The sequence below is a fragment of the Fopius arisanus genome, unplaced genomic scaffold (genome assembly GCF_000806365.1).
Source record: "Fopius arisanus strain USDA-PBARC FA_bdor unplaced genomic scaffold, ASM80636v1 scaffold00149, whole genome shotgun sequence".
In the NCBI taxonomy this organism is placed as follows: Eukaryota; Metazoa; Arthropoda; class Insecta; order Hymenoptera; family Braconidae; genus Fopius; species Fopius arisanus.
The window spans coordinates 101,876-119,783 of record NW_011887888.1 but is presented as its reverse complement, the minus strand read 5'-3'; the positions used below and the strand labels follow the sequence as shown (position 1 = coordinate 119,783).

Sequence of the window (17,908 nt, the reverse complement as noted above, 5' to 3'; positions counted from 1 at the left end):
AAAAAAAAAACACCCCAGCATTGCGTGTTGCGCCCTCCCTCTCTTGGGGTGCAGCTCTTTGAGCTGAAGAATCCTCCGTTACATTGAGGAGAACACGACAGATGGGGCAGGCAAGTATTTCTGATTATTTTCGAAACTACAGTTTGTGTGAAAGTGAAAAAATATCCGAGCGTGAAGCAACAGTACAGTATGAGGGTCGATGGGAGTTGTTGTTGATTTTTTTGCCCCTTTTTTATCATTGCACTTATCATTTTATTATTATTTGATTTTCAACTTATCTCTTCCCTTTTGATTTAGTGCATTTGTTCATTTAATTTATCCTTATTTCATAAATCCCAGGAAAAATGAATATTAATCGTTGATTCGTCACGGGGATGCTGTTCTGATTGTACATCAAAGACAATAAAGAGAAAACCCTGCGTTAATATGGGTGAGCTTTTTTTTTTTTAATGAATTTGGATGAAGGGTCTTCTGAAGTTTATGAATAATATTCTTTGGTGGATAGTGATGGCGGAAAGCGAACGAGCTACAGGGCATCTCGCCACTTCTGGACTCGATCCAACGACCTCACCAGCATCTAGGCTTCAATGGCTGAAACAGCGTCGTGAAGCACTCCAGGAGAAACTAGCCCGTAAAAATAATGAACTGAAGAAATTGTGCATCAGTGAGGCAGAATTGACGGGAATTTTGCCTCCGGAGATACCATTGGATCCTGGAGAGAGTCCTCCAATATTCCGGAAACGCGTTGGAACTTCATTCAGCTATCCCCAGAATCTTATCAATAAATTGAAGACGAATCAGGTGGAGGAGTCAGCGCTGGAGCTGGAACGTCAGGTGCAAGCAGGAATTGCAACAGCAGCCTATGCAATCGTGAACGACCTCTCGGAGAGCAAAGCAGTGCGTCGGAAGCACCGATTGATCTACCAACAAAGTCAGAAAAGACTGAAAGACCTAGAGTCACGTTTGAATTTCCTTCGCCAGGGCTACGGCCAATTATCCCGAACAACTGCGCCAGTTCCAGATTCATGGCCAGGAGATGAGGATGCTGACCAGGAAGGCCCAACAAAACACCACAAAACAAAAAAGCCACGTCCACCCCTGGAGCCAACGGATCGAGAAGATCCAAAGTTGAATGATAAAAAATGGCAAGAGACAGAAATAAATACAATGGCAGGTGCCACTCAGATGAACGACTGGCATCGCACCAGATCGCGTTACATCAAGCCAGATATGCACTCAGGAACTCTTCCAGCACTGAATACAGTCGACCAGAATGAAAATCTGGATCTCTATCTGTACAATGATCAGCCGAGGGTTCGAACGTATTCCCATGGCAATTGGGACGAATCATCAAATGCACTTCGCAATCTCAAGCCTAATCAGATCGAGGAACGCTCATACCGAAAAATATCCGATATGTACGCGCTGGACGCTGAAGTACGACAGAAGGATCACTGGCAGCAGAAAAAACTGATGGAGCACAAATACAATTCATCGATGTACAATCCTAATCAACGACATCATATCGATTCTTTCCAGTACAAGCAGCAGCATCACCAATTCAAGAGTAAATCACAGCAGAGTTTTTACCAGGAGCCACCGAGGGATAAATCGTCGCCGGATATTGGAAGTATTCAGAGCCTGCCTCAGTATCGGTATCCACCACGTCCCAATCACTCGAGTCATGCCAATCACAATGTGTTGTCTCACCCACTGATGGAAAATCAGAGACACCAGGATCACGAGTTCGTCCAGACCCGAAAGAATCCCTCGGAGACAATGGCACGAAAAAACCGGGGAAGAAAATCGAGTGAGAGCTCCACTTGGTGTGTTGAGGAGGGCGTGTGGTACCCCCCACCTGTTGATAATTACCAGCACAAGGACAATTTTGGGAGTTTAGATCGGAGGAAACATACGACAATTGGGCGAGAGCCTGGAATCACCAGGGATCATCATCTCACCACTCAGCATCGTCTGGAGCATCTTCCACCACCTCCACCTCCACCTCTTCCACCTCCACCCCACTCGAGGATGTTGCTGAGGACTCAGTCATTGGGAAGTGTTGAAACCTGGCAGTCTGGGGCCTCTGGAATCTCAGGCAGTGCCACCATGGGACGACCTCCTGGGGATATTGAGAGGTATCAGGTGGAGAGGCATCAGGAGAAGGAGAAAGAGTGGTATGAGACGTCCATGGATCTTGGCTATTCCCCGCAGCAAGTACCACCAGTTCAAAGACATTATCCAAGGTCTTCGCCCTCTCCTTCCTCCATATCGTCTTCACCCAAATTACTGCCCTCTCCCTTGCCACCTCCTTCACCCTCTTTCAATGATATTTCTGTCAAGATATCACAAAGCACTGAGAAGGACCTGGAGATTCCTGCAGAAACCTCCAATCACGCTGTCAAGTATCAACCCTATTTGGAGGTGACCAAACCCTTCGAGATGAGTGACTTCTATAAGTATTCTACTAAATTCAGAAAGAAGACTGAAGGTAATCAGAGAAGCGAACAGAATAATTGCAATGGCAATAAAATTGTTAATAATAACAATGCGAGCTTTGCTAACAATAATATTAATGCTGACGAGCATCATCATCAGACTGCACCTTCGGGCTCATATGGCCCTAATGTTCATAGGAGGGGGTACGAGACTCATATGATCGCACGCACAATGTCAAGGAAAAATGAAGGCAATCGTGAATGGACCAACGCAGAAGACTGCAGAGTACCTCCAAAAGACTCGACAGTTGTCTGAGTCTGAATTTGTGGCCTTATAAAATAAATATTGTAAATATGATTCATCGGTTAAGGCATACACGATATATTCTTCGAATATCAAGTATTTTCATATTTGACTTTTATTATTTATTGATTGATATTGATCATTCGGGTAGATCTAAAGCTTTATTGTTCGTTTCTCCTTCTTTATCTTCAAATAACAGGAAATTTGACTTGCTGTGCAGATAGTACGTTGAATAACAATGTAGCCTATAGTAATTAATCACCAGTGTTTAGGGATTGAATAATAATCCATCGGACAATTAATTTCCTGATCACAATTTTTTTTTTTCGAACCTCCAGTAATTATGATTACTTTATAATTATCTCATACACGTGTATTTTTTTTTATAACAAAATATATTCTAAAACGAAATTATGGACGAGACTTTTTAGCGTATCTACGATTATAGTCCCTTATCAGCGCTATTTTTTTTGTATTTTTCCCTTTTATTCATTTTTTTAATATTTTTTATGTTTTTTTGTCATTGTTTTAAGTCTTTACGAGCTGAGAAAACGAGAATTGGCTTTTTAAATAAATATGAATCTTGTAATTGAATCTTCATTGGAACCCCAGGGGCAGAATCTATTTTTTTTTTTATTACGAGAAACATACGGTGCATTTTTGAAGTATATTGTATCACAGATTATTGGTATCTCGTGATCTCATATTTCCGACGAAAAAAAAAATGAAGAACTTTGTCGTGAGGTTGAATGTACAGAACGGATGTAATGAGTATCATTTCTTGTTTTTTTTTTCTTGAGATATGCATCAAAATAGCCAATGCTGATAATGGTGTTTTGCGTTTCTCGAGGCAATACGAAATAGGCACAATGATAAACACAAAAATTGTAATAAATGTTATTAACAGTTAATTAGTCGTAGGGACCCAATCGCGACCAATCAGAGTCCTCGGAGTCCGAGAAAAGAACGACCACTTCATCGTGATCGTCCATGTAGATCCATCCGTTTTCTCTTTCCTCGAAAAAGTTCCATAAGAGTAATTGCTGAAAATAATATCGCCAGATTCATTAATTCATTATTAATTGACATGAATTATTCACTCATTATAGCAAAATAGACTAGTGAATAATAAAGAGATAATTACCTGCAAGAAATCAAGATCAACTTCGCCATTTGAAGCTTGACGAGCTGGGGGTCCTACATCTGTCTTGGTACCATCGGGTAATGCATGCAAGTAAAAACATTTATTTCCAAATGGACATTTTCCTTGGCCCTTGTTGAAGTACTTGCAATCCTTTTGGCTAGAACAGCAAATAAAATTTATTCATTTAATCCTGATTGACAAAGGCGAGTGTCGAGTGAGATTTTTAATGCGTATTTTTAATCCGAGGGATGAGAGGGACTACAATAGTAAATACCTAAGAGCACTTTTGTAGTCAACAATGAGTTTCTCTTTCTCCTCTTTAGTATCGACCCAATAAGCGCTGGGACAGACGAAATCAGAGGCAACACGACACTCTGGACATGAGCGGATTATTTTGTTATCAAACTGCTTGGCCTGTCTCCATTTGCGTATACAACTGAGACAGAAGCAGTGATTACAGTTGGGGAGGATTCCGAATCTCTGCTCACGTGATGATTTTTCCATAACAATCTCGAAACATACACCGCATGCTTTATCTCGACTGCGTTGTACAGCAAATGACAGCTCCATATCAGCCTCGTGTTGTTTTATGCACTCCTGGAATGTTGAATAACATTTTCCATAGAATTATTCCCCCATATTCACGTAACGCAGGTTATAAACCAAAGACACGAATCTCAATCCATAAATTGCAATTCATACAATTCAATTACATTTTAAAATGCGCATGATTCATGCCTTTTATTATGAAACCAAAAAATTTTCATATCCAAATGTTTCGAGTGCAATACGTAAGGAATTATCCATCCGATTTGATGAATCAGTGATTGATTTAGAAATCGATCGATCCTTGGATAGGAAAATAAAAATAAAAAAATGATCAATAATACGAACATTGGTGTGTTTCTGGCTGAGTTCCTTATTGAATGGATGAAGTGCAGCTCTCCCACAAAGTTCACAAATATCTCCATGAAAATACGGACAATCGAGTCTCTTGCAGACTCCATTGGCCTCAGCATATGGGCACAATGGGACAGATCCAGGATTCTCGGTAGCCCCACTATTACTAACAGCTTTAGCATAAGATGCTGGCGGACTTCGATATAAGACCGTCTGACCGTCTGCACCGGTAGAAGGTACAAACTCGGGTGCATTAACCCATTCATCAGGTTTGCAATTTTTCCTATCCTTTCCAAGGATCTCCTCACCTCTCCGCTTGTTCAATCGACTGCCCTCTTTCGAGCTCGTGCTTGTGGTACTACTGACAGATCCATGAAATGATGAAGAAGCAGTCGCCACTGTTCTATCACTTGTCTTGACATCTTTCTCAGATTTCTGCTCACGATTCGTTTGAACGTGATTGAATCTACATCGATTACCAAATTTACACGTGCCCCACTTGAAAAAACGACAGGGAACACTTCCTGATGCCTTTGGAGATGTCTCTGATATACTGACATTGTCCTCCATGTCTGATTCCTGATTATCAGCATGACGATAACGACAATTCTCCTCCTCTCTGCAGGCACCGTTCTTGTAATAACTGAAAATCGATCAGAGATCATGTCAACAATTTTTGTCATTGTTATAAAATTATTATTAGAAAATCGGAGAATACAGTGGCCATTGTCTCATGAATTTTCATGCTAATTGTCACGCACCATGAGTCGATTGGTTAATTACTGGACGACAGAATGAACAGTTGAATATATTTTATCTGTTTCTCACCGGCAGACAATACTTCGTGTCCAGTTGTTGTCGGCCATTTGCTCGCACATGTATTACACTTATGAACACGTAGAAAAAATTATTCCAACCTGCGAATTACTCACGAAGATGGATTATTACGAGTAATGAGCTCTCATGACATTTAGTTATTGAGGGGTTCACTTTGCTTTATTGCTCCTGACACTCGTTATTTGTTTATCCGTTTATTATTATTATTTTTGTTATTTGTTATTATTATTATTATTATTTCATTGACTACCTCAGCATTTCGGTGAGATTTTATGGAGTTTACTGGGATCTCAGGAGTTGAAATTGAATTGAAGATGATTTGGTAATTCTATTTTACTTTTAAATAATTAATTGCAGTGGCTCGTATTCGTATTGATAATTAAAAACTAACCAAACATGTAATTTGGCACTGGCTCCAATGATTTTTATTATTTCAACTTAGGTTTAGGCACTGTCAGGCACTATTGCAACTTGTGATCATGATTTATCGGTTATTATTGGCTCTGTTTGCTGTAATTGGGTAAATGGGGGGCAATTAGTGATGGACAGTTCTGAACGTAGATGATTATGAGGTGTATCCGAGAGGATGATTATTTAGTATTTGCTCCCATGTTTCCAACATTCGCAAACACGTGAATTTAATTCAGAGAAGATCTTGGGAATTGCTCGGATGGATTGGAGACTGTCGAATCACCTTGTGATGCTTTTCACCGAAGAAGATTGACCTGGGTAGACATCCGGATCGAGAATGAGAAATTTTAGTACCGATCCCGGTGCACGGAGGGTGCGACCGTCTGTGCTTTATAAAAATTATGAAAAATTCTGGACAAAACATTGAACTATTGTTCAATGAGAATTCCAACGACTTTAATTGATAATTTCAAGATATGTATGTCGTCTAGACATAACAATCAATTTTTCTTTTGGTACAATTTCGACTTTTTGAGAGTACAAAGGAATTAGGAGTGATGTACGCTGGCGCGCGCTCTGACGCTCTTTCCGCCATAACACTTTTCAGTCCATGCCTTTTTTTGCCTAGCGCCCCCCCCCGGGCTGCTCCGTGGCGAACCGACCAACCAACCAGATCCACGGATAACGACTCCCCCCACTTTAGCTCGCCAATCACCACGATTCCCCCCACTCTATCTGTACCTCTCCTATGCCGTTATCGACACACAGCTTCGTGCCCTGCCTTATTCACGGGTACGGCCTCTGACTGAGTCATGCAACGGCCGTTCCGAAATTTCGCAGTAAAATTTTTGCCCGTAACCATGGCTGATCTCCCCGATAATCGATTTTTGCCCGGTAGCTATTATGCTCTCCTTTATAGATAAGAATTGAAGGAAGGAAAAATGATAAAGAAGACGAATAAAGGAGGGCCTTTTATACGATCAATAATTTATTCATTTCTTATACAGGAGGAAAAACGACAAACGTAATTCATTATTTATATTTGTATTAGTTTTCATAAGGTTTAAAACAGTGAAAATAGCACGAAACTTATCATTCAACAATTGTAATATGTCTGGTTTCTTTTCACTAGTGAAAAATAAAATGATAATCCATCCAATAGGCAATTGTTCACGTGTCTATTTAACGAAAATTATTCGTTGATAAATATTCTATGTAGAAACTGTTGATTGAGCGTCTTTTTTCTCACTTGTCATTCAGTAAATTAAGATTTTTCGTAGTTTCTCACTGCTATTCACCTCACAAGCCTAACAAACGTTTTTTTTTTTTGTCTAGTATCGTGATAAAATGGGGATAATTTTGTTGAATGCCCCATCGATATTTTCTCGTTATCAATTCACTCACGAGAAACGCAAAGAAAAAATGTAAAAAATAATTAAATACAAATATTGCGCATCCATTGAATCTTTTTCCCCACCTACTCCTCTCGAAATATTTACACAGAATACAGTGTGGCAGGTTTGCCGGATAAATTCGCGGGCTTCAATCATTATTCAGATGATTTTCTCCTCTTGATGAAGTTAAATCGCTGCCCCGATTAATTAAAAGGTGTCCACCCGTTGCGATCAACTCCACAAATTTTTTCTGCAATGAAAAATACGTAAATTCATTATTGCCTTTGAAATTCTGATATCAAATAATCCCAATGAATTTATTTATAAAAAGAAATAAATTAAATACTCACGCCGGTCGTATATTTTTCGCCATTAAATTTCCCAAGGGATTTGTACCTTTCTTCTTATTATTCCGGCATTTCTTGACATATGCCTCGACCAAGTGAGCGATTTTCTTTGGATTTATCTCGCCAGTTTTGTTGTGACAAATCTGCAATCCCAAAAAAAAAGAAAGCATTATATATCAGGGTCCAATATTACATGAATTCGAAAAACAAAAAAAATGAAGAACTCACTTTGGGCACAGCTTTTCTCATAATGTCCTTGTACTCCTCCTTCGTCACATGTTTCTTGGTATAATGAGGTTTCAAGACAAGTTTAACCTCTTCGACAACTCTCTCCTGCCTATTCAACTTCTTCAAGAATTTATCCTTCACTTGCATTTCCACAGCAGAGCTGGGTAAATCATCAAGAATTCGAAGTTCATTCTCCTCATCGAGCTTGACACCAACTTTAGAATTAGTGGTTCGTTTCCTCTTATCAGTGGCTTTCTTCCCCCTGTTCTTTCCACTCTTGACAATTGGAGATGCTCCAAACAACGCATCAAACGCATCCTTTTTACTGTCCCCCTTGGCACTCTTAGCCTTTGCCTTGCCACCGTGATTCCCAGACAAATTTGCCGAAGGACTGGTGGCGTGTCCGTGATGATGAGGTGGTGGATCAAAAATTCCGTCACTGAGACTGGAACCTGGTGAATAGGGTGATGAAAAATCCTGTGCAAGTCCAGCAGCAGCTGCATCACCCTCAGCCCCTTCATTGCCATTCTGCTTGTTAGATACAGCATTAACTTTAGATCCCCTGAGAGTCATCCCTTTGACAGAATTCATAAATAGATTGGAGACCTGATTGGCAGCTCCCGTGGTACGCTGTTTGATCTGTGCATTGGAAAGATTTCTCTGAAAACCGATTCGATTAACAGTCGCTGTAACCGTCGCCAGCACCGGATTAATGGTCGTGAAAGGATTTCCAATGCTCGTAGAAATGCCACTGCTGCCTTTACTCTTGTCCTCGGACTTATCCAGATTGATATTCCCAGTTGTCGACGGAGACGACGCCCTCTTGATAGTGATCATGGATATGATTTTGGGTTTCTCCACAACTTCTCGTTTCTCATTCGAGAAATTCTCTTTTCCCTGGGACAACTTCAACGAATCATTGGACGTCAATCCTGAATCGATACCTATCGATGTCTCTTGGGAGGCTGTAGGTGTTGGTGATCGTGATTTGGTGGGATCAAAGGGATCATAAGCATCCGGTGAGGTTGGTGGTGATGTGGGTGGTTCTGGTGGTGTATTGGGTCCAATTTTTAATCTCATCTCGAGTTCATCCTGATTTCTCCTCTCCTCTGAACGATCGTGTTCCATCTCCACCTGATTGGCATTATCAGTCTGCTGAGAGAGGGTTCTCTCGTTCATTTCTAGTATCTCCAAGGCTTCGAGATCGTCCAACTCCTCTTCATTACTGTCTCCAACGATTATGATATTATTATCATTAGCCTTGTGCTCCTCATCACGTGATTGATCGTTGGAGTTGAGTAATTCAGCTGCTAAATCATTGATTAACTTGGCATCATTCTTCCCACATTTTTCATCGCTGCTCTTTTGATGCTGCACATTTGTGCTCTCGTCGTCATCGGCATCATCATCAGCATCATCATTATCTCCATCGTCATCTTCATCTTCTTCCTCCTCATCCATCAGGGGATTTATCATGCTGGGCCTCAAATTACTGGACTGTTTATTTATGGAGAATTTGATCTGAGGCTCCGGTGGTGTCTTTGGACCAACGAATTCATCCCTCTGCGATGCTAAATTGTCATCCTCGTTCTCCTGCTGCTGTCCCTCCTCGTCGTGTCGCGTGTCGGATGATTTTTGCTGCTGCTGTTGATGCAATATTCCAGGAGCTATGGCATTCTGCAGCTGCTGCAACTGCTGCTGGAGCTGATTGGAGTCGTTATCGTCATCATCGCTGAGAACAATAATATCCTTAGGAGATGGTGTTTGTTCCCTGAATGGCGACTGATCGAGATCAATAACAGCCACTGGTTTTTTGCTGGCAGCAATCTCGGCGGCTTTTGATTTCTTCTTCTTTTCCCTTCGAGCCCGTAATTTAGGCTCTGGTGATTTAGCCCGTTTATCTTTGGATTTGTCCTTCTTTGGTTTCTTCGAAGGAGGCTCTTTGGTGAGAGCACCCATCGGTGTGATTCCAACTTCTCGATAATTTCTTCGTTTTCTTTTTTTGCTCGTCAGAAGGGCTATTGTATCAGCAAGCTGATTACTGATGCTGTCACCATTGGGTACAGCCATTGGAACTTTATCACCACCGATCGAACCGATATCGTTGACATTGTCATTATTGAAACAAACACTGACCAAAATATTATCACCACTTGCGAAAACTTCCTTGGAGGGTGGAGGTGTACGATTTCTTTTGTCCCTTTTCTTTATTCTATCGGGATCATCTCTTCGTTTTCTCCCTTCCTTCAATCGTTTCTCTCTCCTCTTCTTCTTAATAGCCTCTTTATTCGTCAAAATAACAGTGAGATTTTTTGGTGGAACTGGCTCAAGTCCAGGACCATTCGATCTCGATCTCGATCTCGATCTCGATTTCGTCTTGGATCGTGACCACGAAGGGGTCCACTGGGCTCCACTCCACGACGACTGATTCTGCGACGGATGATTCATCTGATCTGTTTCATGCATTCCCGTTGACAACAGGGTCATCGGTGCTGGTAAATTCGATGCCCTTATCGGATACCCACGATCGATTGATCGAGACACATTAATTCCCTCCCAATTTCTCGATGTAGATCTCTCCCTAGATCTCGACTTTCCCACAACAATTTTCCTCTTTAATCTCTTCTTTGCCTTTTCCCTTCGAACGACAGGCAGGGGGCTCTTACTCCAGGATCGTTTTCGCCGCCTGGATCGACTCCTTGACTTGTGCTTCTTAACTTTTTCCTTTTTTCGGGATCTCGATCTCGACTTGCGTTTCCTCGAGGGCAATCTCTTCACGTGATTTTTCCTCGCTCGTCGATTGGACAACGATCTTCTGCCACGACTCGGTGAAGCCGATCTCGATCGTTTCTTGGACAACGATCGTCTTCGTGCATTGACAACCGGTGATTTTCGGCGTGATCGTGATCTCGATTGAGTGCGGGGTCGTGAGTGAGATCGAGATCGTGAGCGTGTGTTAGATCGAGATCGAGAGTGACGAATTGATCTGGACCTGGACCTCGATCTCGATCTCGAGTAGCGTGATGACACTCTAGAGCCCCGAGACAAGGATCTTCTCCGGTGATTGGACCACGACCTTGACAAACGCCTGGGCCATGACCTTCTGGCTGGTGAGTACGAGTGACTCTTTCCCCGCCCCAAACTCCGCCCCCTCGATCTACTCCTCGAGGAAGCCCTAATGTCTCGCCCATACTCATCCTTTTTCGGCCTCACTGGTTTCTCCGCCACTATTTTCCTCACATCGTACCTCGCCAACTCCTTCCTCTTCTCCTTCTTCCTCGTCTCTTTACCACCAAATCCCAGAGCGCCTCGCTCCTTCGATTTCCTCTTCTTTCCACTCTTGTCCTTATCATAATCCCTGTCCCTCTCCCGATCTCTATTACGATTTCTCTCTCGATGTCTCTCCTTGGACGGCGATCGTCTCTTCATCTTCTCCCGATACTGTCGCTCCTTCGTACTCTTTGATAATTTTTTCCAGGACACCTGATTATTATCAGAAGTATTCTCCTTATTCTTATCAGCTTCCTTATTGCTCTCCGATTTATCCCGCCTGTCTTTTCTCCTCTTTCCATCCTCCTCTTTGTCTGAGTGAAAATCCATCCTCTTCTTCTTGGGTCTACCCTCGTCCATGGTGATCTCTCCGTCCTCGATTTCCTTATCCTTGCGATTCCTTGGTGATAACATCGCCGATGGATCGTCCTCGAAGCTGATGGGCTCGTCAGTCTCTGAAATGGCCTCTGTCCCCAGACCGGCGTAACCAATTGGTGTTCTGCATCGATCCAAATCATCGGTATCCTTAGGAGGTGGAGTTATCGGCTCTAATCCACTCTCGAATTGAGACTTCACCGTCTCCTTGTCTATCACTGGATTCTCGTCCTTGCAGGGGGTGTATGCCCCGTCAGAGTACCAGCCCTCCAGATTGTCCTCCACCGAGGACTTCACCTCGTTTGATAAATTCTTGTCCTCCTCACCCTCTCTATTTGGATTGTCGTCTTTCTCCAGCTGAAAGTCTTGGCTCAGGATGCTCTCGTCCTCGTTTATTACATCACTGCTCTCACTGACGCCACCACTGTGTTTATCTTTATTGTGGACAATTGGGGGAGTACCACCTCGATCACTGCCCCCACTCGATATCGAATCATTCTGTTTGTCAGGATCTTCTTCAGGATCAAGAGGCTGACTTGTTTCTAAATCCTCATCGTCGGATTTGTCGTCGGTCTTTTTATCAGACTGTTTTTCCTCGTCCTCTTCATCCTCCTCATCCTCCTGGAGCGCTTTCTCTTCAGGTAATTCCGGGATTTTTTGGGGGATCTCTTCAACTTCTTGATCAATCGATTCTTCGACTTTTTTGTTGGAAACTTCTTCGATCGTCTCATCGATTTGAATGTCGTGTTCAGTAACTGAAGTTTCGAGTTCCCTTTCCTGCTCAATCATCGTCTCAATATTGTCATCTATTTCATCGTAAAGAGAGCTCAATTTATTCATCACTTTACTCTTATTTCCAATTTTGAAAGTGATTTTTCCCCTCGAATCGGTGGATATTTTTTTAGATGGAATTTTGCTCAAGTGTTGTCGCTCTTTCCTCAGTGATTCGACATAGGGATCGAAACTCGGTGCAGGCTCTGGGATGTCTGGTGTATTTACCCTCTCAACAGGTGATTCCTGAGGAAGAGGTGCTGATTCTGGCTCCTCTGGAGCATCGGGCACAGGGTAAGGACTGGTGTCATCATCAGGGATATCTGGTGGTAGTGGTGGTGGTTCCAGTGGTCCAATATCAATCTCCTGCGACAATTGCTCCTCGGCACGTCTGGCGACATCCATCGTCTCCGAAGAGTAGATGGAGAAATTTGGACAATCAGCCTGAGACTCCTCATCCGAGTCAGCGTCCTGAAAGGGATCGTACTTGTCGAAAAATTTCTGCTCACTCGTCTCTGCATTCTCATCCTTCTCCACCTCCTTGATCTCTCTCTCCGGCTCTTTATGCGAGTCATCAATCACCAGGTCCTCATTATCCGATTCCCTGCTGTTGGTCTCGTAACTGTCAGACTTGAGATTCTCTTCAAGGTCTAAAAGTAGCTGAGAGGGTGGCTCAGGTGGTGGAAGAAGCACTGACATTGTGCAGTCCCTCTCCTCTTTATTCTCAGATGACTCGGCCCTCTGATTCTTCCTGTCATCCCTAGCCTCGATATCCGCATAGATATCACAATCCTCTTCATTCCCCTGAGTCTCAGCCCCACCCTCGATCCCTGAAGACTCCACTGTATCAAGTCCACATTCACTCTCAATTTTATCAATTCTATTCTCTCCCGCTGACGAGGATTCGCCAGGAACATTTGATTTATTTTGCTGAATATCCCCAGAGTAATTCTCACGAGGTAATGAACAAGTAGCAGGACAATCAGGAGGTGGAGGAGGTGGTGGCGGTGGTGGCGGCGGTGGCTGTGATAGCATCGGTGGGGGAAAATTCGGCTGAATAATTGGAAAAATAGGATTAATATTGTCACTGGGTCCTCTGAACATGTGATTCGGTGGTCTCGGTATATTTGGCATCATTGGCATACGTGGTCTATTGTCATTTCGAAAATTCGGTGAATTGCGAAATCGAAAGGACGAGTTGAAATTGTGATTGATGCGATTATCAAAATTTGGAGAAAAATCAGGCATTCCTGGTGATTGTCCGCGTTCACGATGGAGAAATCCACCACGTGGTGACATTCCAGCACCCCTCGCATTGTAGTTGTGTCTGCCACCGGAGTAAGAGTATGAGTCCCTTCCACCGTGATAATTACCTCCTCTGCCACCTCCACCACCTCCACCACCTCTAGGGCCTCCACCTCCACCCCCTCGTGATCCATTGTACATTGGGGCCTGAGTGATGTCCTCCGAGCTCACAGAGGAGAGATCAAGTGGCTGTCCTATTTTTTTATCGATAATCATATCAGAATTATCGCCCAGTGGTTTGGTGATGCTTTTGTGAGAGTTATTGCCATTGCAATTTTCATCGTTATCTGATGGTAGCAGAAGAGTCCCATTGGCCTTGAGTGTGATTTTATTGGACTTGGAGTGCCACAATTTCTGACTTCCCATGATGCTGTCCAGAAGATCCATCGGTGACTGTATCTGCTGAGGAGATGGAGCTTCTCTGGGCTCCAGAAGCATTCCCTTGAGAGCTAGTCGTCTTCTTGTCGATGAAATTGTCACATTACGACGTTGAATTCCTACTATCGAGCCCAGAGTCAGGCCAGGTGAATCGAGCATCGTCTCGTCGTCAGACCTGTTGATTATTTTTCTTAATGACTCCCTTAGACTAACGATCGCTCAAACTTCATGGCCACGTGATAGTATTTTTAATTATTCGAATTATCCCAATGCCGAGGATATTTGGGGGAATTGTCAATTGCTGAATTCCTACAATCCCTCGTACTCGAGATAAATCTATACAAATGCTTCTCACGTTTGACACAAAGCTTTTATTTTCCCTATTGCTCTAGTAAATAAACTCTTACCCAGGCGGACTGTAATCAAGCCCCAAATTATTTCCAAACAAGCTAACTTGTGATATTCCAGCACGAAATCTGGCATTCGTGAGATCAACAGCATTCCTCACGGTTCCCTGATTATGAACGACTGGTTCAGCAACATTCGGTATTTTGGCCCTTCCCTTAACCATCCCCAATGTCATAGCAAGCCTTTTTTTCACACCCTTACCATATAGGGAGGATAATGCACGTCGTTTTGTTGTTTTACGTTTTAACTTCTAGAATGAAAAAGACAAATTTTATTTTTTGGTTTTATATCATTTTTGTTTTATTTTGAAATTATGTTAATTAGAGAACAGTTAAAAAATTGCCAATTCCAATGCCAGATTTAATTAATTTTCTTTCTATTTTCTTTGAAGACAGAATGGTCATTAATTTGTTTTGTCGTTGCGTTTTTCATTACACCCAAGTTATTACAATCGTTGGTACTAAAAAGAGGGAAACATAAATTGAGCAAAAAAAAAAAAATGCAGTGAATGAAATTGAATTCAATGAGGAAAGTAAGAATTAAATGATGTATATTATGTATGAGGATAAATAAATGACTTATGCTCTCACATTGATTATACACTACAAGTGGAGTTAAATGTGAATGTAATTACGATGAAATTGGTACCTTGCGCGTTCTTTTAGTACGCTTGGTCTTCCTCTTGGCTGAGGATGTCTTCACTTTGACATAAGTCACTATTTCCTTCTCCTCGCCAGCGTCATTAATCTCACGAATACGAACTTCACGAACTTCTGAATTACCACTGGCTTTTGACGTTTTCCTAGTGGTTTTCCTCCTGCGAGGCTTCTTGGCAGATAATTTGCTCTTTGCTTTGCCCTTTCCATTCCTGGACATGGCAGCACTCACACGTTGAATGACAGAGGCGAAAAAATCATTACGACTATTGCTGTCGTAAATGGATTCAATTCCAGATGATGTCGAGGGCTGATCTGGATCAAAATGACGAATGCTCTGTTGTCTACGACGATCGGCACGAATGTTGGCTCTCACTCGTTCTGTTTGACGTGTACGTGGAATTCTACGTATGTTTGATGAACTTGGGGTGGATAGGGGATGGGAGAATTCCTGGGGGACACCTGAACGTGTCCGACCGTACGTTGTGCCGAGGCATCGAGCCTCAGCAATCAGATCTTGCAACTCGTCCATGTCCATATCTATGGATTCAGCGAGATTTGGATTGGTCTCAACGCATGTCGGACAGTACCACTCCTCCATGGGCACTCGATCCATCGGGGGATTCAAACACTCCAGGTGGAAGCCAAGATCACAACCGTCGCAGAGTAGCATACGATCTTCACGATCGCATTCACGACACACTTCGCAGAATGTCGGGTCTTCTTGGATGTGCTCCTCTGATGGCTTTTTTGGCTCTACTGGAATTTTCTGAACAATCTGCAAAAGATCAATTTATGGCTTAATTAAGTTCAATAGTCTAAATCAATTATTGAATTTTCAGAATTCTTTCAATTGAAACGAAATTTTAATTAATAAATCAGCATAATTCATCGAATTAAATTAAATTCAATGTTGACGTACTTTGCCATTGAGATGGAATCGGACATTGATGTAGGTAAATGGCTGGCGATCGACGGGACATGTATTGACATTTTTACTCCATTCAGTGAGGCATAATAGACAGAAACAATGGTCGCATGTAGCTGGCGTTGCAACTTGTTGTTTCTTGAATGGTAGAAGACATATTGGACACTTCTCCGTTTGTCCATCACTCTCCTCTGAGTCTGAGTGATTCTGCTTGGGGGATTGCGGCGAGGATAATATCTCCAGCTTCTTCGGGGTAACTCTCGATTTTTTCGGAAGAACTTCCTCCCCGTCAGACGAATCTGTACTCAGCCAATCGGACTCCCATGCCTCGTCACTCTCCAGTTGCAATGATCCAGCGTCTTCACTATCACTGGCGGATTCATCCTCGCTGACAATAATTTTAGCTGTACCATTTTTCCTCCTCACAGGCCTCGACACATCACTGTCATCGTCACTACTGTTAACATCACTAACTACTTTGAACACTCTACGTTTTCGGTTGCTTCCAATCACAACGGATTCATCAGTGTTATCGCTACTATCTTCAATGATGCATCGGCGTCTTTTCGATGGCCTTGACAGATCCTCACTGTCACTCGACATTTTATCCCACGCCTGATTCCAGCGTCCTTTTGTTTTTCCTTCAAAATATCACTGGATCTTCACCAGGAGAATCAAACACCCATTACTCACTGGGCCATTGGGAATCTGTAATGCAATTAAATTTATCCATAAAAAAAAAGACAATCAACAATTCAATACAATTCCCCGAAAAATTCACTGCATTCGCTCCACGTATTTCTTATCGAAACATTGTCGAGACTACGCAAGAAAAAAATCACGTCGAACGTTTCCCAACAATGAAATGTGAAAACGTGAACCACAGGGTCATTATTGCAAAATTGAACAATTGAATTACTCACATACTTGATAACCAAAAATCACCAGAACATTCGAATCTCAAAAAAAAGTTATTCCCACTATTCCCCGTGTAATAACTCGTGAAAAAATCCACCAAATGCCAAATTAAAATTTCAGCCTCAACCTCGAATTTACCAGCATCTTCCAAAAATCCTCACCCCTGAATCCTGAATGCTCTGTGATGCTCTTGAGAAAAAAAAAAAATAATAACGCGGTACCCTGGAAAAATCAAAACTAATAAATTCTCAGGAGGGAATTTGGCCCGGAGTATTTCCTCAGCGACGAGAAATGCATTCGGCGGATGCTTTATATAATTAATGAGGAATAACCGTGATAATCTCAAATAAGAATTGTTCTTCAACCTCACTCAATATCCGGACATCTTGACTCACGACGCCAACTTGCGATACAAAATTATGAGGCTATGGCGATCGTTCTGTGCACTCACACATATAATTGTCAAAAGAGTGTTGGCCTTTTTTTCATGCCCCAAAGGGGGCACACGAATTAAAATGGCGTCAAATGTTGAATCACGAATGACAACTGAAAAATAGCTTATCCATTCCAACAAATATAGTCGCGCTTCCCAACAAATCTCGACTGAATAAACGATTATTGTACCAAGTCCATTCGATTTATCAACTCTCATTTACCCCAGGTATTTTGATGTTATTATCTCAGACTTACGCATCACTTCATCGAAAAAATACTATCCGTCATTTCCTGAGCACACGGTTAACTTTTTAATACTCAGCGGTTAATGGCGAAGATTCATTTATTGTAATATATGGGTGGAATTGAGTTGTTGGGAAAGTATCAGAAGTTATGGGTTTCCAGATTGAGTAACGCCGTTGGAGGATTAGGGGTGAAACGCCGATTTCGTGAGGTTTTTT

General features: G+C 42.3%; 3 protein-coding genes across 10 annotated transcripts; 1 reads left to right on the top strand and 2 right to left on the bottom strand.

Moving 5' to 3' along the window:
• The first annotated feature begins 182 nt into the window (after positions 1-182).
• Positions 183-3,373, top strand: LOC105272210 (FERM domain-containing protein 4A). 2 transcript variants are annotated; one of them, XM_011314199.1, is made up of 3 exons: positions 183-430; positions 506-2,491; positions 2,637-2,750. In XM_011314199.1, exons 1-3 carry the CDS (start codon positions 427-429, stop codon positions 2,657-2,659), a joined length of 2,013 nt encoding a protein of 670 aa, XP_011312501.1. In that variant the 5' UTR covers positions 183-426; the 3' UTR covers positions 2,660-2,750. The 2 variants fall into 2 exon arrangements, with proteins under 2 accessions (XP_011312501.1, XP_011312500.1); XM_011314198.1 differs by having other exon boundaries at positions 506-3,373.
• Positions 2,797-6,336, bottom strand: LOC105272211 (probable E3 ubiquitin-protein ligase makorin-1). 4 transcript variants are annotated; one of them, XM_011314202.1, is made up of 6 exons: positions 6,318-6,336; positions 5,615-5,703; positions 4,781-5,429; positions 4,161-4,483; positions 3,887-4,043; positions 2,797-3,785 (listed from the first exon to the last, which is right to left on the bottom strand). In XM_011314202.1, the coding sequence occupies exons 2-6, from the start codon at positions 5,662-5,664 to the stop codon at positions 3,654-3,656; spliced, it is 1,311 nt and encodes a 436-aa protein (XP_011312504.1). In that variant the 5' UTR covers positions 5,665-5,703; positions 6,318-6,336; the 3' UTR covers positions 2,797-3,653. The 4 variants fall into 4 exon arrangements, with proteins under 4 accessions (XP_011312504.1, XP_011312503.1, XP_011312505.1 ...); XM_011314201.1 differs by lacking the exon at positions 6,318-6,336 and adding an exon at positions 6,015-6,311; XM_011314203.1 differs by lacking the exon at positions 6,318-6,336 and having other exon boundaries at positions 5,548-6,311.
• Positions 6,337-7,279: 943 nt separating this feature from the next.
• Positions 7,280-17,890, bottom strand: LOC105272206 (uncharacterized). Of its 4 annotated transcripts, XM_011314190.1 has the most exons (8): positions 17,378-17,890; positions 17,174-17,234; positions 16,089-16,802; positions 15,159-15,944; positions 14,510-14,760; positions 8,004-14,277; positions 7,779-7,918; positions 7,280-7,678 (listed from the first exon to the last, which is right to left on the bottom strand). In XM_011314190.1, exons 3-8 carry the CDS (start codon positions 16,695-16,697, stop codon positions 7,660-7,662), a joined length of 8,079 nt encoding a protein of 2,692 aa, XP_011312492.1. In that variant the 5' UTR covers positions 16,698-16,802; positions 17,174-17,234; positions 17,378-17,890; the 3' UTR covers positions 7,280-7,659. The 4 variants fall into 4 exon arrangements, with proteins under 4 accessions (XP_011312492.1, XP_011312491.1, XP_011312490.1 ...); XM_011314189.1 differs by lacking the exon at positions 17,174-17,234; XM_011314188.1 differs by lacking the exon at positions 17,174-17,234 and having other exon boundaries at positions 17,703-17,890.
• Between the last annotated feature and the right edge of the window lie 18 nt (positions 17,891-17,908).